The sequence below is a fragment of the Macrotis lagotis genome, chromosome 1 (assembly GCF_037893015.1).
Source record: "Macrotis lagotis isolate mMagLag1 chromosome 1, bilby.v1.9.chrom.fasta, whole genome shotgun sequence".
Lineage (NCBI taxonomy): Eukaryota > Metazoa > Chordata > Mammalia > Peramelemorphia > Peramelidae > Macrotis > Macrotis lagotis.
Genome location: NC_133658.1, coordinates 794,903,742 through 794,919,579, shown reverse-complemented (window position 1 = coordinate 794,919,579; position 15,838 = coordinate 794,903,742). Strand labels below are relative to the sequence as shown.

At 38.7% G+C, this 15,838-nt stretch overlaps 1 protein-coding gene across 1 annotated transcript; it reads left to right on the top strand.

Annotated features, from left to right (window-relative positions):
• The first annotated feature begins 2,502 nt into the window (after nt 1–2,502).
• Nucleotides 2,503–4,402, top strand: APOA4 (apolipoprotein A4). The gene is made up of 2 exons (XM_074188583.1): nt 2,503–2,722; nt 3,310–4,402. The coding sequence occupies exons 1-2, from the start codon at nt 2,610–2,612 to the stop codon at nt 4,256–4,258; spliced, it is 1,062 nt and encodes a 353-aa protein (XP_074044684.1). The 5' UTR covers nt 2,503–2,609; the 3' UTR covers nt 4,259–4,402.
• Nucleotides 4,403–15,838: the final 11,436 nt, after the last annotated feature.

Below are 15,838 nucleotides of genomic sequence, written 5' to 3'. Positions count from 1 at the left end.
GGTAGTGCTATGAAGGATACCTTTTTTAAAAAAAAATAAATTTTATTTTTTTTAATCAGCAAAAATCTGCCTTCTACCAAATTGAGAATAAAAAACAAAATCCCTATTACAAACATATATTGTCAAATGAAACAAATTTGAGAAAATCAAATTCAAAAATATACATATTATATATATACACATAGATCAATATGCATACACATATATGTATTTATATATATAAATATATGTTTTGTTCCTTGGGAAGTATACTTTGGAGGAAGAAGAGCTTGTATGCAGGAAAACCTAAAGTAGTAGTATTTTACTTCTGGTCTGCCAGTATTGGGGCTTCATTTAAACTAACATCTTTAAAGGCAGCATTGTATAGCACCTAAAACTCTGGACTTGGATTCTGAAAGAGTTCAAATCTCAACTCAGCTATTCATTAGCCATGTCACCTTGGACAAATCACTTAAAACTTTCTCAACCTCAATCTCTCATCTGTAAAATAAGAGCAGTGGCCTCTCAGGATGGTTTTAAGAATCAAAACACTTTGAAAACTTGAAAGCATTGTAGATATGTTAGCTATTATAAATATTACCTTCCACAGGAGGGAGAGGGAATTCATCATAGATGCACAGTACTTCTAAGAAAGTGTCCACTGCCTTCACATCTGCTAAAAATATCTCCAAAAAAGGGACAAGTCTGTGCCTCTAAAAGCCACCTTCTTAGTGGGAAGGGAGGCAGGAAGGGCAAGCTGGGTGACTATTGAGACTTTCCACCAAGTTGGACTCTCTTAGTCTTCTATAGGAGAGGTACAGAGAGCCAGAAAACTCACCTCCCTGGCCTTGGGTGTCCTGTTTCGAGCATCAGAGGGGCATAATAAAATGATAATAAAGAGAAATAGTTTTTTTCTTAAAGACTGTCTTGTCCCACTTGTTGCCCTGATTTCTGATTGCTGAGCTGCTATTCTTTACATGGACCATTTCTCATGGAGAGAAGCTACTCTATCCCTTACTGAGAGGGGCTTCAGACAGGGCTTCCCCTTTGGTTGGAAAGATGTGATAGAATAGAATATGAGAGGCAGAATGAAGAAGTGGATAGAAAATTGGTCTAGGGAGAGGGCAGGAAAAAATTTTCTAGCAATGTGAACTTTGCCATACTTGCCTTTTAATCTGGCAAGTTGGGGAAGAAGAAATATTTCCTAGTGGGAAATATTTCCTTCTTTACAGAGGAATGGCCTAGCATGGTTATCACCATCTCCTGCTTTGGTCCTAGGCAGTCTGTACCGAAAGATGGGTTAGTGCAGTTAAAATGAACCTTTTAATGACTCTTCCCCCACCCCTACCCCCCAATCCCATTGCACTTCAATGGCACCAGTCAAACCCCTCCTCTTGTGCCCACTTTAATAAAAAAAAGTCCTTGTGTTTCTATCCTTTATCCACTACTTTCAAATCATACTTCTAACTTGGGCCTTCAAGACCCTGCTTTCTGGATTCTAATTCTGGGAACTGACATTTGGACTGATAGATCATGATTTCCATCCAACTCTAACAGTTGAGGAGATAGGATAAGAGAGTTCAAGGATAGGAGTGGGGTTGGGAAATCTTTTTCTATACTCTGGAGTAACATTCTTGACCAGGTCCCAAGGCTATATGTGGGTGGGATTCTAATAAGGGTTTCCTGAGACTCCAAGTCTCTAACTCTCCTCTATGCACTTTGTAATTTCTATTCTTCCATGGGCTTTTGGGAGGATAAGGGCTTAACCAGACCCTCTTCTAAACCTTAGGACTGATAGCTTCCAAGTGGTAGGGTGATCAAAGTCATAACAGTTTCCCAGGAATGTGACCCCCTTCCAGTATGGAATTACCATAGAAGCTTGGGATGTCAGGGAATATTCTCTGTTACCTATTCCAGAACTTTGACTGGTGCATACTCCTCTGTAAGTTGGGGAAGACCTCAGACACCATGGAACTGGGCAAGAATGAACCGTGTGACAGTGGAAAGTCATTAGAAAGTAGGGAAAAAACCAAGGGAAAATTCAAGTCACCCTTTATTTCTCTACTCATAGGAACCGGGATTTAGACTTAGAATAGCCCAAAATGTTTCTCAAACTATATTATACTCTCTGGCCTTTACAGCGATCACCAAAGTGATATGGTCCCTCAAATGGGACTAGAGATTCTGGGTTGAATTTGGGATGGACAGGAAGAACTGCTAAGATGACAGAGGAGGATTAACCCCATTTGATTCTGATGGGACTAGTATGGTTGACAGGACAGTTGGGAGTTGTACTTCTGTTCTACTCCCATGTTAATCTGGGTTAGAGCCTCAATTGTAGAATCATTTGAATCTGATCTATAAAAATTTAATAGTCATTTTATGTTAAAACTAGGGAAATATCTCTTACTCAGTCCCCTCTTCTTCCCCTCCCCCCTCCCCCCAGGATAACCCTAACCAATCCCTTCCCCTTTCTCCCTTACATCAGAATGGGCCCCACCCAGAAACACTCTTGGTTAAATGTGGCCCTGCTAAAAACTAAGCCAGACCATGCAACTGGTACTTCCAACTGTCTGAACCTTGGTGCCTAGCTTCTGTCCATCTACCTCCCCAAGGTGTCCAGGCTGAGAATGCAGCCTGAGCAAGTATCCAAACTAGTATGGGAATACTTCAGTAAGCTAAGCACCAATGACAAGGATGCTTTGGAACATCCTCAGAGTGCTGAATTCTGCCAGGAACTAAAGTAAGAGGGTGTCACCTATGGGGGGAAAGGGTTTGGGGGGGGGGGGTGATGGGCACAGGAAATCATTCCAGAAGCTGGTTTAAGTCCTTTAGAAGGTCCTAAAGGTGTACTGGGATGAGGATTTGGATCGTTTTTAGAGCAAGTTTCTAGCTGAATTTTTAAAGGGGAATTAGGGAATCACAAGAGCATAGATTTACAGTTAGATATTTTGGGAATACTTCTGGCCTTTGAAGATAAAGCTTAAAGAAGGCAACTATGTTGCCTGGGCCACTAAAATGTATTGTGGGCTTCAATTCACCCCATCACCAGTCCCTTTCACCCCTATACACATACACACTAGACTAGACCCATACTTGAAGCAGTTCCAATCTGATAGGACTACCTAGAGTTTGTGCTCTGCTGGCAAAGTCTGGGAAAACCCTGGGGTCATCCCAGACCATGATGAGGCATCAGTGAACTTCAGTGAAGGATTTTTGGGTGATGCAATATAATATAGGCATTAATAATTACATTGCATATTATAAAACATAATAATATATATTATATAATTATAGCAATCACCTTCTACTTCTCATTCTCCTGGGCAGGACCTTTTTTCAGGAAAAGTGTGGGGAAGTTAGCACAGAAAATGATGATCTGAAGAGGAAGGTAGTACCTTTCATCATGGAACTGCCCTGTCATATGGCCCAGGACTCAGAGAAGCTCAAGGAGCAGATCCGGCAGGAGCTGGAGGAGCTGAGAGTTCAATTACAGCCCAATTCAGAACAGGTCTGCCAGAAGATGAATGAAAATGTACAGGCCCTGAAACAGTGCCTGAGTCCCTGCACCAATGGACTCCAAAACAGCCTTAATGAAAATGCAGAACAACTCCGCCAGCAGCTGGTTCCTCTTTCCCAGCAGCTGGAGAAAAGCATGAAGGAGAACATCAGCTGCATCCAGAAGGCCCTGGAACCCTTCTGTTGTGAGTTCAAGCACACAGTCTGCCAGCATGTGGACAAGATGAAGTGCCAGCTCACGCCCTTCGCAGACCAGCTCCAAGACAAGATTGACCAGCACATCTCAGAGCTTCAGAAGATGCTCGCCCCTTTTGCCAAGTGTGCCCAGGTCCAGCTCAACCACCAGCTTGAATGTCTGGCCTTCCAGATGAAGAAGAATGTGGATCAGCTGCGGTCCAGGATTTGTGACAGCACAGAGGACCTGAAGCAGAAGCTGGCACCCTGTGCTGAGGAGATACAGGGGAAGCCACCCAGAAGTTCCGAGGAACTGCACCAGTCCTTGACCCAAATGCATGGCCACGTGGACCATCAGATTGATGAGTTCTGCAAGAGCATGGGGCCTTTTGGGGAGAGCTTCAACAAAGTCCTGGTGCAGCATCTGGAAGAGCTCAAGCAGAAACTGGGGCCACCCTGCTCTTATGAGGTGAAGGATCACCTGAGCTTATTAGAGAAGGGTCTGAGGGATAAGGTCAACTGCTTCTTCAAGACCCTCAAGGATACCCACGATGAGGTGCTTGCTGTCCCTCCTTGCTGTCCTTAGATCACCATGTCCTGACTTTAGATCTCAAACCAGGGCTCTCTGCCCAGTCACTCCAACTATAGCCCTGGCACTGTTACTGTGGTAAAGAGGCATTCATGGTCCTTGCTGAATAAAAATCATAAAAAAATGAATAACCCCAACAAACATGCATAGTTTTAGTTATTTAAATTCTTAATTAGAACAGCATTTATATAGTGCTCTTAAGATTTGCAGAGATTCAAGATTCATTGTGTGTTCTCCATTGAGCCTCACAACAACTCTGAAAAGTAAGGGTACTATTTTCATTTTGCAGATGTGGAAACAGAGAGGCCAAGAGAATTTCAGTGACTTTCCCAAGGCCTGTCCAAGATCAAAAAAAGGGGAAAAGGCTCCACAAGTCAAAAAATAGTTCTGGCAGCTCTTTGAAATGGCAAAGAATTGGAAATAAGGGAATGCCCATCAATTGGGGAATGACTGAAGTCATAGTAGAGGATTGTGATGTAATGTTAGCGTGTTGTAAGAAATGAAAAGGTTGGGGCAGCTGGGTAGTGCAGTGGATAGAACACCAGCCTGGAGTCAGGAGGACCTGAGTTCAAATCCAAACTCAGACACTTAATAATTACCTAGCTGTGTGGCATTGGGCAAGCCACTTAACCCCATTGCCTTGCAAAAACCTAAAAAAGAAAAAGAAAAAAAAAAGAAATGAACAAGTGGAATTCAGCATGTATCACAGATTATTTGCTGTCTTGGGGAGGACAGGTGAGAGGGAGACAATTTTATAAAAAATGAATATTGAAAACTACATATAATTAGGAAATAAGTAAATGCATATCTAAAAAGGTGAAAACAAAATATCTGCTGCTGGATTTGAACTCATCTTCCTATCAAATCCATTATGAAACATTCTTGCCTACATATGAGATGGCTGTCCAAGAGAATAGGAAGGGATTTAAATGTGATAAAAATTAGACATCAAATTTTTTTGTTTTCTTTTTTCCAAGGCAAAAGGGTTAAGTGGCCTGCCCAAGGCCACACACTTAGGTAATTATTAAGTGTCTGAGGTCAGATTTGAACTCAGGTACTCCTGACTCCAGGCTGGTGTTCTATCCATTGCACCACCTAACTACCCCCTAGACATCACATTTTAAATAAAACTGTTAACTTCAATGTTTCTCAGTCATGGAAAGGAAGGAAAAGACTTAGTGGCCCCTTGGTACTGACTTGTTTAGGTGAAATTGTGGTGGGGGAGGGGAGGGAGAAAAGGAAGCCTTACATCTGAGATAGTGGAGGGATGATATTTTTTAGGAGACAGAATATAGTGGGATTAGAGGTAGGTGTGTGTGTGTGTGTGTGTGTGTGTGTGTGTGTGTGTGTGAGTATGAACTATATTTTCAGGAGTGGGGATGGGGGAGGTTAGTCCTTGTCTGCTCAGCTAGAGGTCTGGCTTGGTTTGCTTCAGGAAGCTCTAAAGGCTCTAAACAGATTACCAAGAGAGGTGAAGATCTGATAATCAGAAGTGGCAGAGGCCAAGACTGCCAACATCCCCATCACCATGGTAACTTTCTAATCTTATCAGCCCTGACTGGGAGCCTCTAATTGAAATTCATTTCCATTTCATCCACTGACAGTCTGGGTTTCCCTAATTAAAGCAGGCTGAGGGCATTCTTAGGAGACCAGGTCATCAGGATGGGTACTGCTGCTGCTCTCCTCCCAGAAAACCTGCCCAATCTTTTTTTCAGTAACACTAGGAACATGCCCAGCTCCTCTCTGGGGGAACACCTATGTGGACACCTGCTCCAGCTTGGGTCTGTGGATTGGCATGGGGTTATGAATTAGAACTGGATCAATGCTCCTGGCCTGGGAGGCATCAACCCTGAGAAGGAACAGTGGGAGCTAATGAGGGTCCCTTAATTTCCCAGGCAAGAATATCCAGTAAAAGTTTCAAAAGTCCTTTTGTCTGCAACTCTAGGACATTGTGTAATGTTTCATCTAGGTTGGTCACGGCTGTCACATTGATGACTTACATTGCTCGTTGCTCTCTTCTCCAGTTCCAACTCTATATTATAATTTGTGAAGCTTCCCCAAGAGTACCTTCTCATTAGGTACTTAATAGTTAAATTAGAGGCCATACTACCATACCACCAGACTAAGTCATGAGGGGAGGCATTAATCTCTCAAATGTGGGGAAAGTCTTTTTTTGGATAAGTTCCAAAGAACCTAGCAGAATTAAAAGGGGAAACAATCACCTCTTAAGACCCAGAAGAAAGTCACTGGGCCTTGTGAAGTAAGCTAGATAATGAATAAAGGAACTTAGAAGTTCAGCTAGGGGTAGGTCTGGTGGATCCTTATTATTTCCCAGAACAAGAGATCCTGGGTACAGTATTAATCAGAACATCCAAGTTTTAGTCCCCACACCATCTGGGTATCTAATCCTGGGTTTGTCATTTCCCTTCTTTATGAGTTTCCATTTTCTCATTTGCATAAGGAGGGGGTTAAACTAGATCTATAAGGGCCTTTCTGTTTCTAAATCCTTTGAGTGATCCTAAATAAAACTCCTTAAAGGTCATAGCTGGATGACTGGTGAATAGAACTGAACCATTATGGTGGTTGAAAGCATCTTAGAGGTCATCTCTCCCAGAAATTGAGGGCCAAGGGAATTAAAGAACAAGATCACATAGCTGGTAAATGATGGAACTAGGATCATAAACCCAGAGCCTATGATTGCAAATTCAGAATTATTTCCACTCTACCACAATGCTTTCTTGATATTTTCTGATGACTGCTGACCCCAAATGGCCCTAATGTGAATAGATGCCCTCTCAAAATATTCTGGATGATTGTTTATAACACCAAGATACTTTAAACATGCATAACCCAACCACAGAATCTCAAAAGTTGGAAGGGAGCAAAGAGGCAGCTAGGTGTGACAGTAGCTAGAGCCCACAGCTTGGAATCAGGAAGATGAGCTCAGATACTTATTAGCTATATGACTCAGAGGAAGTCATTCAACCCCTAAATTGTCTCATCTGTAAAATAATAATAGCACCTACCTCCCAGGACTGTTGTGTGAGGCTCAAATGAGATATTTTTAAAGCACTTTTTAAATGCTAACCCATAATTTTTTATTTTTATTTTTTTAGGTATTTTTATTTTTAAAATCAATAATCCCATCTACAAGGTACCTGACAAGTGATCATTTAGTTTTTCCTTGAACATCTTCAATGATGGGGATCTCACTATTTCCAAATATTTTTAGTTTTTTAAGTATAGGAAGTTTTTCTTTGTTGAGCTAAAATCTACCCCCCTACAATCTCTATCCATTGCTCCTAACTCTTCCGAGACCAAGCCACAGACTGTAGGCAGTTATCAAGTTGATTCTCTACATATATACATTTCCCTAAAAATTAATTGTTTGAATTTATACTATTTACTTCCTTCCCTCTCTTCCCATCTTGCACCAGAGAAAACGCCACCATTTGACAGAAATATAAATATGTATTTGGCATTATGTAGATATGTGTATATAGATATATACATATTTAAATTTATATATGCATGTTAAAGGTGTACATATGCATATGTGTACTAAGTATACTTCTATCAGTTTTTTCTTTGGAGGTGCTAAAATGTATTATTAAAAGGATAGTTAATGAACATCTAGAAAAGGAAGCAATTGTCAAAAAGACTCAGCATGGCTTCATCAAGAATTGGTCATATCAGACTTATACCATTTCCTTTTTTTAACAGTGAACCTATTAGATTGGTAGATCATGGGCATATTGTAGTTATCATGTGCCTGATTTCTAGCAAAGCATTTGACAAGGTCTTCCTTATTACTCTTCTGAAAAGAGATGAGATGATGGACCAGATAGAATAATTAGGTAGATTTGGAACAAGATGAATGCTGGATCCTGTGGTTTGATGACATTTTGGGACTGCAGAATGGTACCATGCAAAGGGTGTGGAATCACTTGGGCTTGAATCTGGTAACTGTCACTTTCTACCTGTGTGACCCTGGCCAAGTCTCATTGCACTACTCTGGACCTCAGTTTTCTCAATCGTAAAATAAAGAGTTTGGATTTCTAGGATCCTTCTAGGATCCTTCCTATGCCTGATCCTATGGAAAGTGGAATGTCACAGAGATTTGTGTTTGGTTCTGACCTGTGTGTGTAACACATAAAGGTACAAAGAGCATACTCATTAAATTTGCTGGTGATGCAAATCTTTGGAAAAAAGCTCACCTTTTTTATTATTTTTTTTCTGGTTCTATAAAATAATTCTTTGATATTGGCCCTGACACTGAATAAGTAAATTTTTGGCAGACCATTGAATAAATTAGTTAATTTAGGCAGTATTTGTTACTTTCATTATATTGGCTTGGCCTATCCTTGAGCAAATAATATTTCTCTAATTACTCTGATCTCTATTTGTGTGAAGAATATTTTGTAATGGTGTTCACATAATTCTTGTGTATGTGTTGGCAGATAGACTCAAGTATTTTATCATGTTCACAGTTATTTTAAATGGAATTTCTCTTATTAGGTTTTGTGGGAAACATTAAAAAATTGATGATTTGTATAGGTTAATTTTTATATTCTGCAAATGAACCTGTAGTTCATTATTTTGATTAGTTTTTTAGTTGATTTTCTAAGATACTCTAAGTCAACCATTATATGATCTGCAAAAAGTAAGTTTTGTTTCCTCAGTGCCCATGTCTATTTCTTATATTTCTTTTTCTTTTCTAACTACTATAGTTAGCATTTCAAAGCATAATACTGAACAGAAGTGGTGATAATGGACAGCTTTGTTTCTCTGGTTTTATTGGAAAAGCTTATAGAAAACCAATACTTTGCATGACAAATTAGTATCCAAGGACACTCCTAGAGATTAGAACATTGGACAAAATTAAAATTAAAATCTTATACTTGGGTTATATAATAGGAGTAATAAATACTTGAGTCCCCTTCTTGTCAGTTAGGCTAACTTTTTCTTCTGAATAAGCCAAATAAGTTCACAAAATTTAACCGGTTGAGGGAGCTAACACCTGAACTGTTGATGGAGCTTTCTGATTGCCTAAGGAGACAAAAGAGACCAACTTTTAAGGAATTGGTATCCTTTAGACTTGATAGATGTCTTGATATTTATTAGGGAGATGAAGACATTTACCTGAAACAGTGTCCGTACTGAGTATCCTTTCTATGCCAAGTCTATACAAAGTTCTTTTCATTAACTTGGAGTCCAAATATATCATTGTTGCTATCTCTCATACTTCACCTAGGAGCACATTACCCAAGTCAAGCCTTGTTTACAGACGTTAAAAGCATCAACTTCACAGACACTGAATGGAAAGTTCATTCAGCTTGCCAAAGAGATTTTCCTAAAGCACTGACTGTCCACCCCCACCCCCACCCCCATGCCTGCATTGCTCCTCCTCTGCCTCCTGCCTTCCCTGGCTTCTTTTTTTTTTCATCTCAACTAAAATCCCACCTTCTACAGTGAGTAAGCCTTTCCCAAACTTCTTTAATTCTCAAACTTTCTTGCTGATAATTATTTCCTCTTTATTCGGGATATAGCTTTTTTGCCCTTTAGATTGTGAGTTTCTTGAGGGCAGTCTATTTTTTGCCTCTTTTGGTTGTTATGATAGAGTAATGCTTCTAGACCACTTATTAAAATCCTTGAAGGCAGGCACTGACTTGCTTGTTTACATCTGAATCTCCAGCTCTTGGTACAAGCTTGGTCCATAGCAATTGTTTAATTAATGCCTTAGCTTATCTGGATCATTTACAGATAGTGATTTTTTTTTTTTGTCCCCAAATCTTTTATCTTTGAGTTTGGCAAAACCATTATGACTACAGTCATTCACTACTAATCTATTCCACTGGTTCACCACTCATTTCTTAGCTGGTACCAAACTGTTTTGATAATTATCACTTTGTAATTCAATTTGAGATCTGATACAAATTTACCTTTCTTCGTGGTTTATTTGTTTGTTTTTTAATTGATTTCCTCAATATTCTTTGGAGAAGAGAAAACAGAGGAGACATGGTAGGGGTCTTCAAAGCATTTGAAGAGTTATCATTTGGAAAAGCAATTTGCCTTTTTTCTTTGCATGGAAAGTATTCAGGGCATAGAAGAAGCAGATTCTGGCTCAGTATAAGGAAAATCTTCCTAAGTCTATTAGCTTCCCAAAGTGGAATGAGCAATCTCAGAGAGAATACAAGGGATTCTTTTGATAGGCTGGATGTGATGATCTCCCAAGCCTTTTCCATGGAATTCTACAGATTTTTGATTCTGTGAATTAACCAGATTGGGTGTTATTCACCCAAAAGATGTTTGCTGTGAGAAAGAGCTTGATAAAACCAATGGAATGAGAAGTAGGGCAGACTCTTTTCCTCCAGCACACCTCTGGTTTCTTAGTATTGGAGAGGGAAAAGCAATAGACAGAAGCCAAAGATCATAAGGCTAGAAGGGACCCTGAATACAAACTAGCACAATACTCTCAGGGGAAATTAAAACCTAGAGATGTAAAGAGGCAAAAATTATATAGGCAGTAAATATAGTAGTAAAATCCAAAGAATATTGAAGGAATCAATTAAAAAACAAACAAACCATGAAGGAAAATAATCTAGCTGTACCAGATCTCAAATTGTATTACACAGTGGTTAATCATCAACATAATCTAGTACTGGCTAGTTTAACAGATAATAGTTAAATGACCAGAGTAATTTAGAATTTAACAAATTTAAAGATCCAAGATTTTTTGGGCAAGAAATCACTATTTGACAAAAAAATTGGGGGAAAACTAGTTTGGCAGAAACAAGTATGGATCATCATCTCACATTGTATACCAAGATAAGGTCAAGATGAATACATGATTTAGACATAAAGGGTAATTTCATAAGCAAATTATAGGATCATGGAATAGCTTATTTGGTCAGATTTATGAATAATGGAAAAATTTAAGAGAAACAAGAAATAGAGAGCATTATAAGATATAAAATGAATAATTTTGATTACATCATATTAAAAAGGTTTTATAGTAACAAAACCGAGGCAGTCAAAATTAGAAGAAAACTAAGAAACTGGGAAAAAATCTTGACAGTTTCTCTGATAAAAGGCTTCATTTCTCAAACACAGAGAACTGAGATAAATTTATAGGATTAGGAGTCATTTCTCAATTGACAAATGGTCAAAGGATACGAACAGGCAGTTTTCAGAAGAAGAAATCAAATGCAATCACTATTAATTAGAGAAATGCACATTTAAACAACTCTGAGGTATCTATTCATACCTATTGAATTGGCTAATATGACAAAAAAGGAAAATGCCAAGTAATTGGAAAAGATGGATGTTGAAAAATTGGGACACTGATGCATTGTTGAGGGAGTTGTGAACTGATCCAACCATTTTAGAGAACAATTTGGAACTATACTCAAGGGCTATAAAACTATTCATACCTCTTGGCCTGGAAATACACTGCCAAGATCTGTATCCAAAGAGATTAAAGAAAAAGGAAAGGGACTATGTATACAAAAATATAGTTCTTTTTGTGGTGACAAAGAATTGGAAATTGAGGGGAATAGGTAATTGGGGAATGACTGAACAAGTTGTAATATATGATTATGATGGAATATTAATGTAATATAATATAAGAAATGAGCAGGATATTTTTGAAAAAAGCTGTGAAGATTTGAATGAAACAATGCAAAGTGATTAATACCAGGAGTACACCATTCACAGTAAGGCCAGTATTTTATAATGACCAACTGTGAATGACTCAGTTATTCTCAGCAATATGATGATTTAAAACAATTCCAAAGGACTTAATGTGAAAAATGCTATCCAGTCCAAAGAAAGAACTGATAAAACTTTATTATTGTTGTTTTTAAGGTCTGTCTTTTCTTTTGAGACTTGGCTAATAAGGAAACGTTTTCCATAATTAGCCACATGTAACCTATGTCAAATAGCTTGCTTCTCAAGGAGAGAGGAGGGTAGAAAAGGAAAGAGAGTATTTGGAACTCAAAATTTTAAAAAAAATGTTAAAAAAATTTTCTTACATGTAATTGAGAAAAAATGAAATAAAAAAAGAATTACAGTTGTCAGAAAGAATATTTTAAACAAATTTCACAGACCTCAGGTTAAAAATTCCTTCCAGACTAAGCCCTTCTTGTTGAAAAATACAAACCAAAGATATTTGTTTCTTGTGGCATGGTTTAGCTTATGATGGGTGCTATAATATTTTTGTCTTTCTTTTTTAAGTTCAGACGAGGATGAAATGAAGTAGGATAACCCACAAAGATGGTTAGGATTCCCAAATATATACCCCAAGCATTTTGCATAAGCAAAGAGTTTGATTACTACAATTAAAAAAAATATTCCAACCCATATTATCTGATTTCAAAACCCAGGTTTTTCTAGGCACCTTTAGTCAGGGCTTGGAACTGCATGTCCTCTTTTCTATCTCTGGGTGTACTGCGCTTCTAAGGAAGGGAGGTTCCCCATAATAACCAATCCCAGGAAGGGAAACTTGCAAGTAGCTTATCAAAGGAGTGCATGGCCTGAGATGACATGATGTGATGATTAGGGAGGGAGGACCTCACTGCTTTGAGAAGTTTGAGTCCCGAGGGTGACCCTGATGCATACAATAATTATCTGAGTCACAGTCACAGGGGAATGAGGCTAGAGGAAAATCAGGGACATCACTTACCCAAGCCATATTTATTCATCAGTTTTCCTGGTTTGTAACGTGCTTTACAAAACATAATCACACTTGATCCTCTTAATAGCCCTGTGAGATAGATTGGGTATTATTATCCCTATAAAGAAAGTGAAGATCAGAGACACTGATTTGCCTATGTTCCCATAGTAGATATGAAATATTGGGGCATAGAGATATAGATATGGATATAGGGGTAAAGCAGAGACTCGGGTCTCTCCTGATTCCAAGTCCATTTTACAGTCCTGCTGCTCCATAAGAATTGGAGATAATAGTGACTATTATAAGACTGTGTTACTTGAAGCAGTTATAAGAATATTTTACCTTTAAATGATATTTTATGATCTACAAAGCTCTTTTACATGTGTAAGTGCATATATTTTCACTTCATATAATTTCACTTATACAATATAATTCCCATTTTACAGATGAGCAGACAGAGACTTAATAGCACATTTTTATCTCTATTTGAAGTTTATAGGGATGAAGGGACGTGAGTCAGGAAGACCTGGGTACAAATCTAATTCTCACCACCTATACCTGAGGAAGGTTATTAGATCTTTGAGCCTTAGGCACTAAGATCATAAGCTTTGCAGGTGGATAGAGGAAACTCCCAGGTTGATGAAACCCCAGTCCTTGCAGTATTGATCTGTTTAGGTTTACAAAGCATTTGCCTCATAATCACCTGGTGGGGTAACAGTGTAAATATTTTCTTTTGGTTTGGTTTTTCCATTGGTGTAGGGAGCTCTCAGTGAGGAAACTCCCTCTATCAAATGAGAACAGCCACTATTCTGAAATTTAGCATCATAGAGAATTGTTTGAAGACACTACCAGACTTGCCAGGTATTAAATGTCCAGTTTAATATGTGTCCAGTGGAACTCAATCTCAGATCTTCCTTACTCAGCAGTCAGTTCATCCACCATTATGCCATATTACCTCTCAAATGTCAATATTCCCACTTTTTTAGGATTTAGAAAGAATGATTTGCCCACAGTCAAACAATGTGTAGGTAATAGAATCCTAGGGTTGGACCCAGGTCTACTGACTCCAAGACTAGGACTGGTTAATGACTTGAATGGAGGACTGAGTAAATATATTATTATTATTATATATCATATATATCAATATTTAAATTATATATTAAGTCTTTATTATCCACAAATCACTTTACCCAGAATTTATTCTGGGCATGCAAAAATAGAAAAACAAGACAGTTCTTGCTCTCAAGGTGCTCACGTTCCAAAAAAGAGAAATAATACACGACTTTAGATGCAAATCAGATGGAAAGGTCACATGGTCCTTTGAGGGAAACCACAAAGCAGATGGTAAAGCATCTTTTTGAATGACTTGCCCATAGTAAGTGAAAGAGTTTGCATTCAAACCTAGGTCTCTTCCAACTCCTTTTCATTCTGTCTATGGATATAAGGCCACCAACAACTGTTTCCCATGAAAGGCATCTGTGGAGTAGATGGTTTGGCTTATTTGCTTTTATCGGAGGGGGAAAGAGTGGCACCATGTGGAAATGTGGGCAAAACACCAGGAACAAAGGATAGCACCCCAAGCCCAAAGGTAAGAAGAGCTCAAGGCCAATTTGATTTGGATCTGACACAGTGGATACAGAGGGTAAGTAGGGAAACTGATAAAGGTCAGACTGAATGGGTGGAGTTTATATGGGTTGGAGTGAGGGTGGTTTGGACTCTATTCCAGGGTGTGTGGGTGAGAGGAGTGTGTGGACTACACTCTAGCCTTGCCTGTCCTTTTGCCTTCAGGATGTTGTTCTTGAGGTCATGACTACAATTACCCAGTTTTCCTGGAATCTATTAGACAACCACCTTCCAAAAAATAGTGGAGATGAGGGAAACCATGTTATCCATTAAGATATCTCAGGTGTGGTAGCAGAGAGGGTTCCCTTCAAGCATTTTCTCTTTTAAGGGCCTTTTTTTCTGGTAGTTATCACTTGGAGAACATAGCCCTTCTAAATTTCCTGGGTCTTTACTAGCAACAAGTACATTTGAAACATATCCTTGAAACAATCTTTTAAAAAAGAGTATGGCAGAGTCCTTTACTTTTTTTGTGAGAGAATTTATGAAGCTATAGACTCTATAAGTAGGAATCACAAGAATCAACTGTAACTATGCTGAGGATGAATTAAGTTGGGTAAGGGGGAGAAAGCAAGGAGTCCCCCTTCCCTCTATGACTCAAAGGACTCTCTAGTCTCTTTGTGCCCCCAAAGCAGGGGGGCCTATGAACCTATTTGGCATCTGGTGAAATCTATGGATCCTTTCTCAGATTTTATTTTAATGAATATGATAAAATATATAGGACTTCAAAGGGTACCAATTATAGAAAAATGAGGATGAAATTTTCATAATCAAATTCATGGATCTCCTGTAATCCATCATGGATTCCTTGGGGTTCGGTGGACTACAAATAAGAATCCCTAACTTAGGGTGTTGCTAGAACTTCAGAGAGCTCTTACCCAACCCCTACTTCTGGGTTAATGGAAATGGCATCCATGGAGAGGGGCATTGAAATGATAATACCCCTAAAGGATGGCAGCCTAGGGCAAATGAGAAAGAGGTAAGGAAATGAAAGGAAGTACATAATTTCTAAGTAATTGAGCATTATTTCAAACCCAGGTTTTCTGACTCCCAGCAAAGACTGGTTAGTGACACAAATGAAGGAATGGGTGAAAAATCTTATAATAAATACTTATTATGTATAAAGTACTGCGCTCAGTGCTGAGGATACAAATAAAAAAGCCCTTCTCTTTCACCTGGCAACCATGGGCTAGATAGGGCTCTGGATGAAGTCAAATTTAAAAGTCTTGAGTCCCTATTAATTCTGGTCTAACATAAAACAGTAGTGCTTAGACATTCTTTGC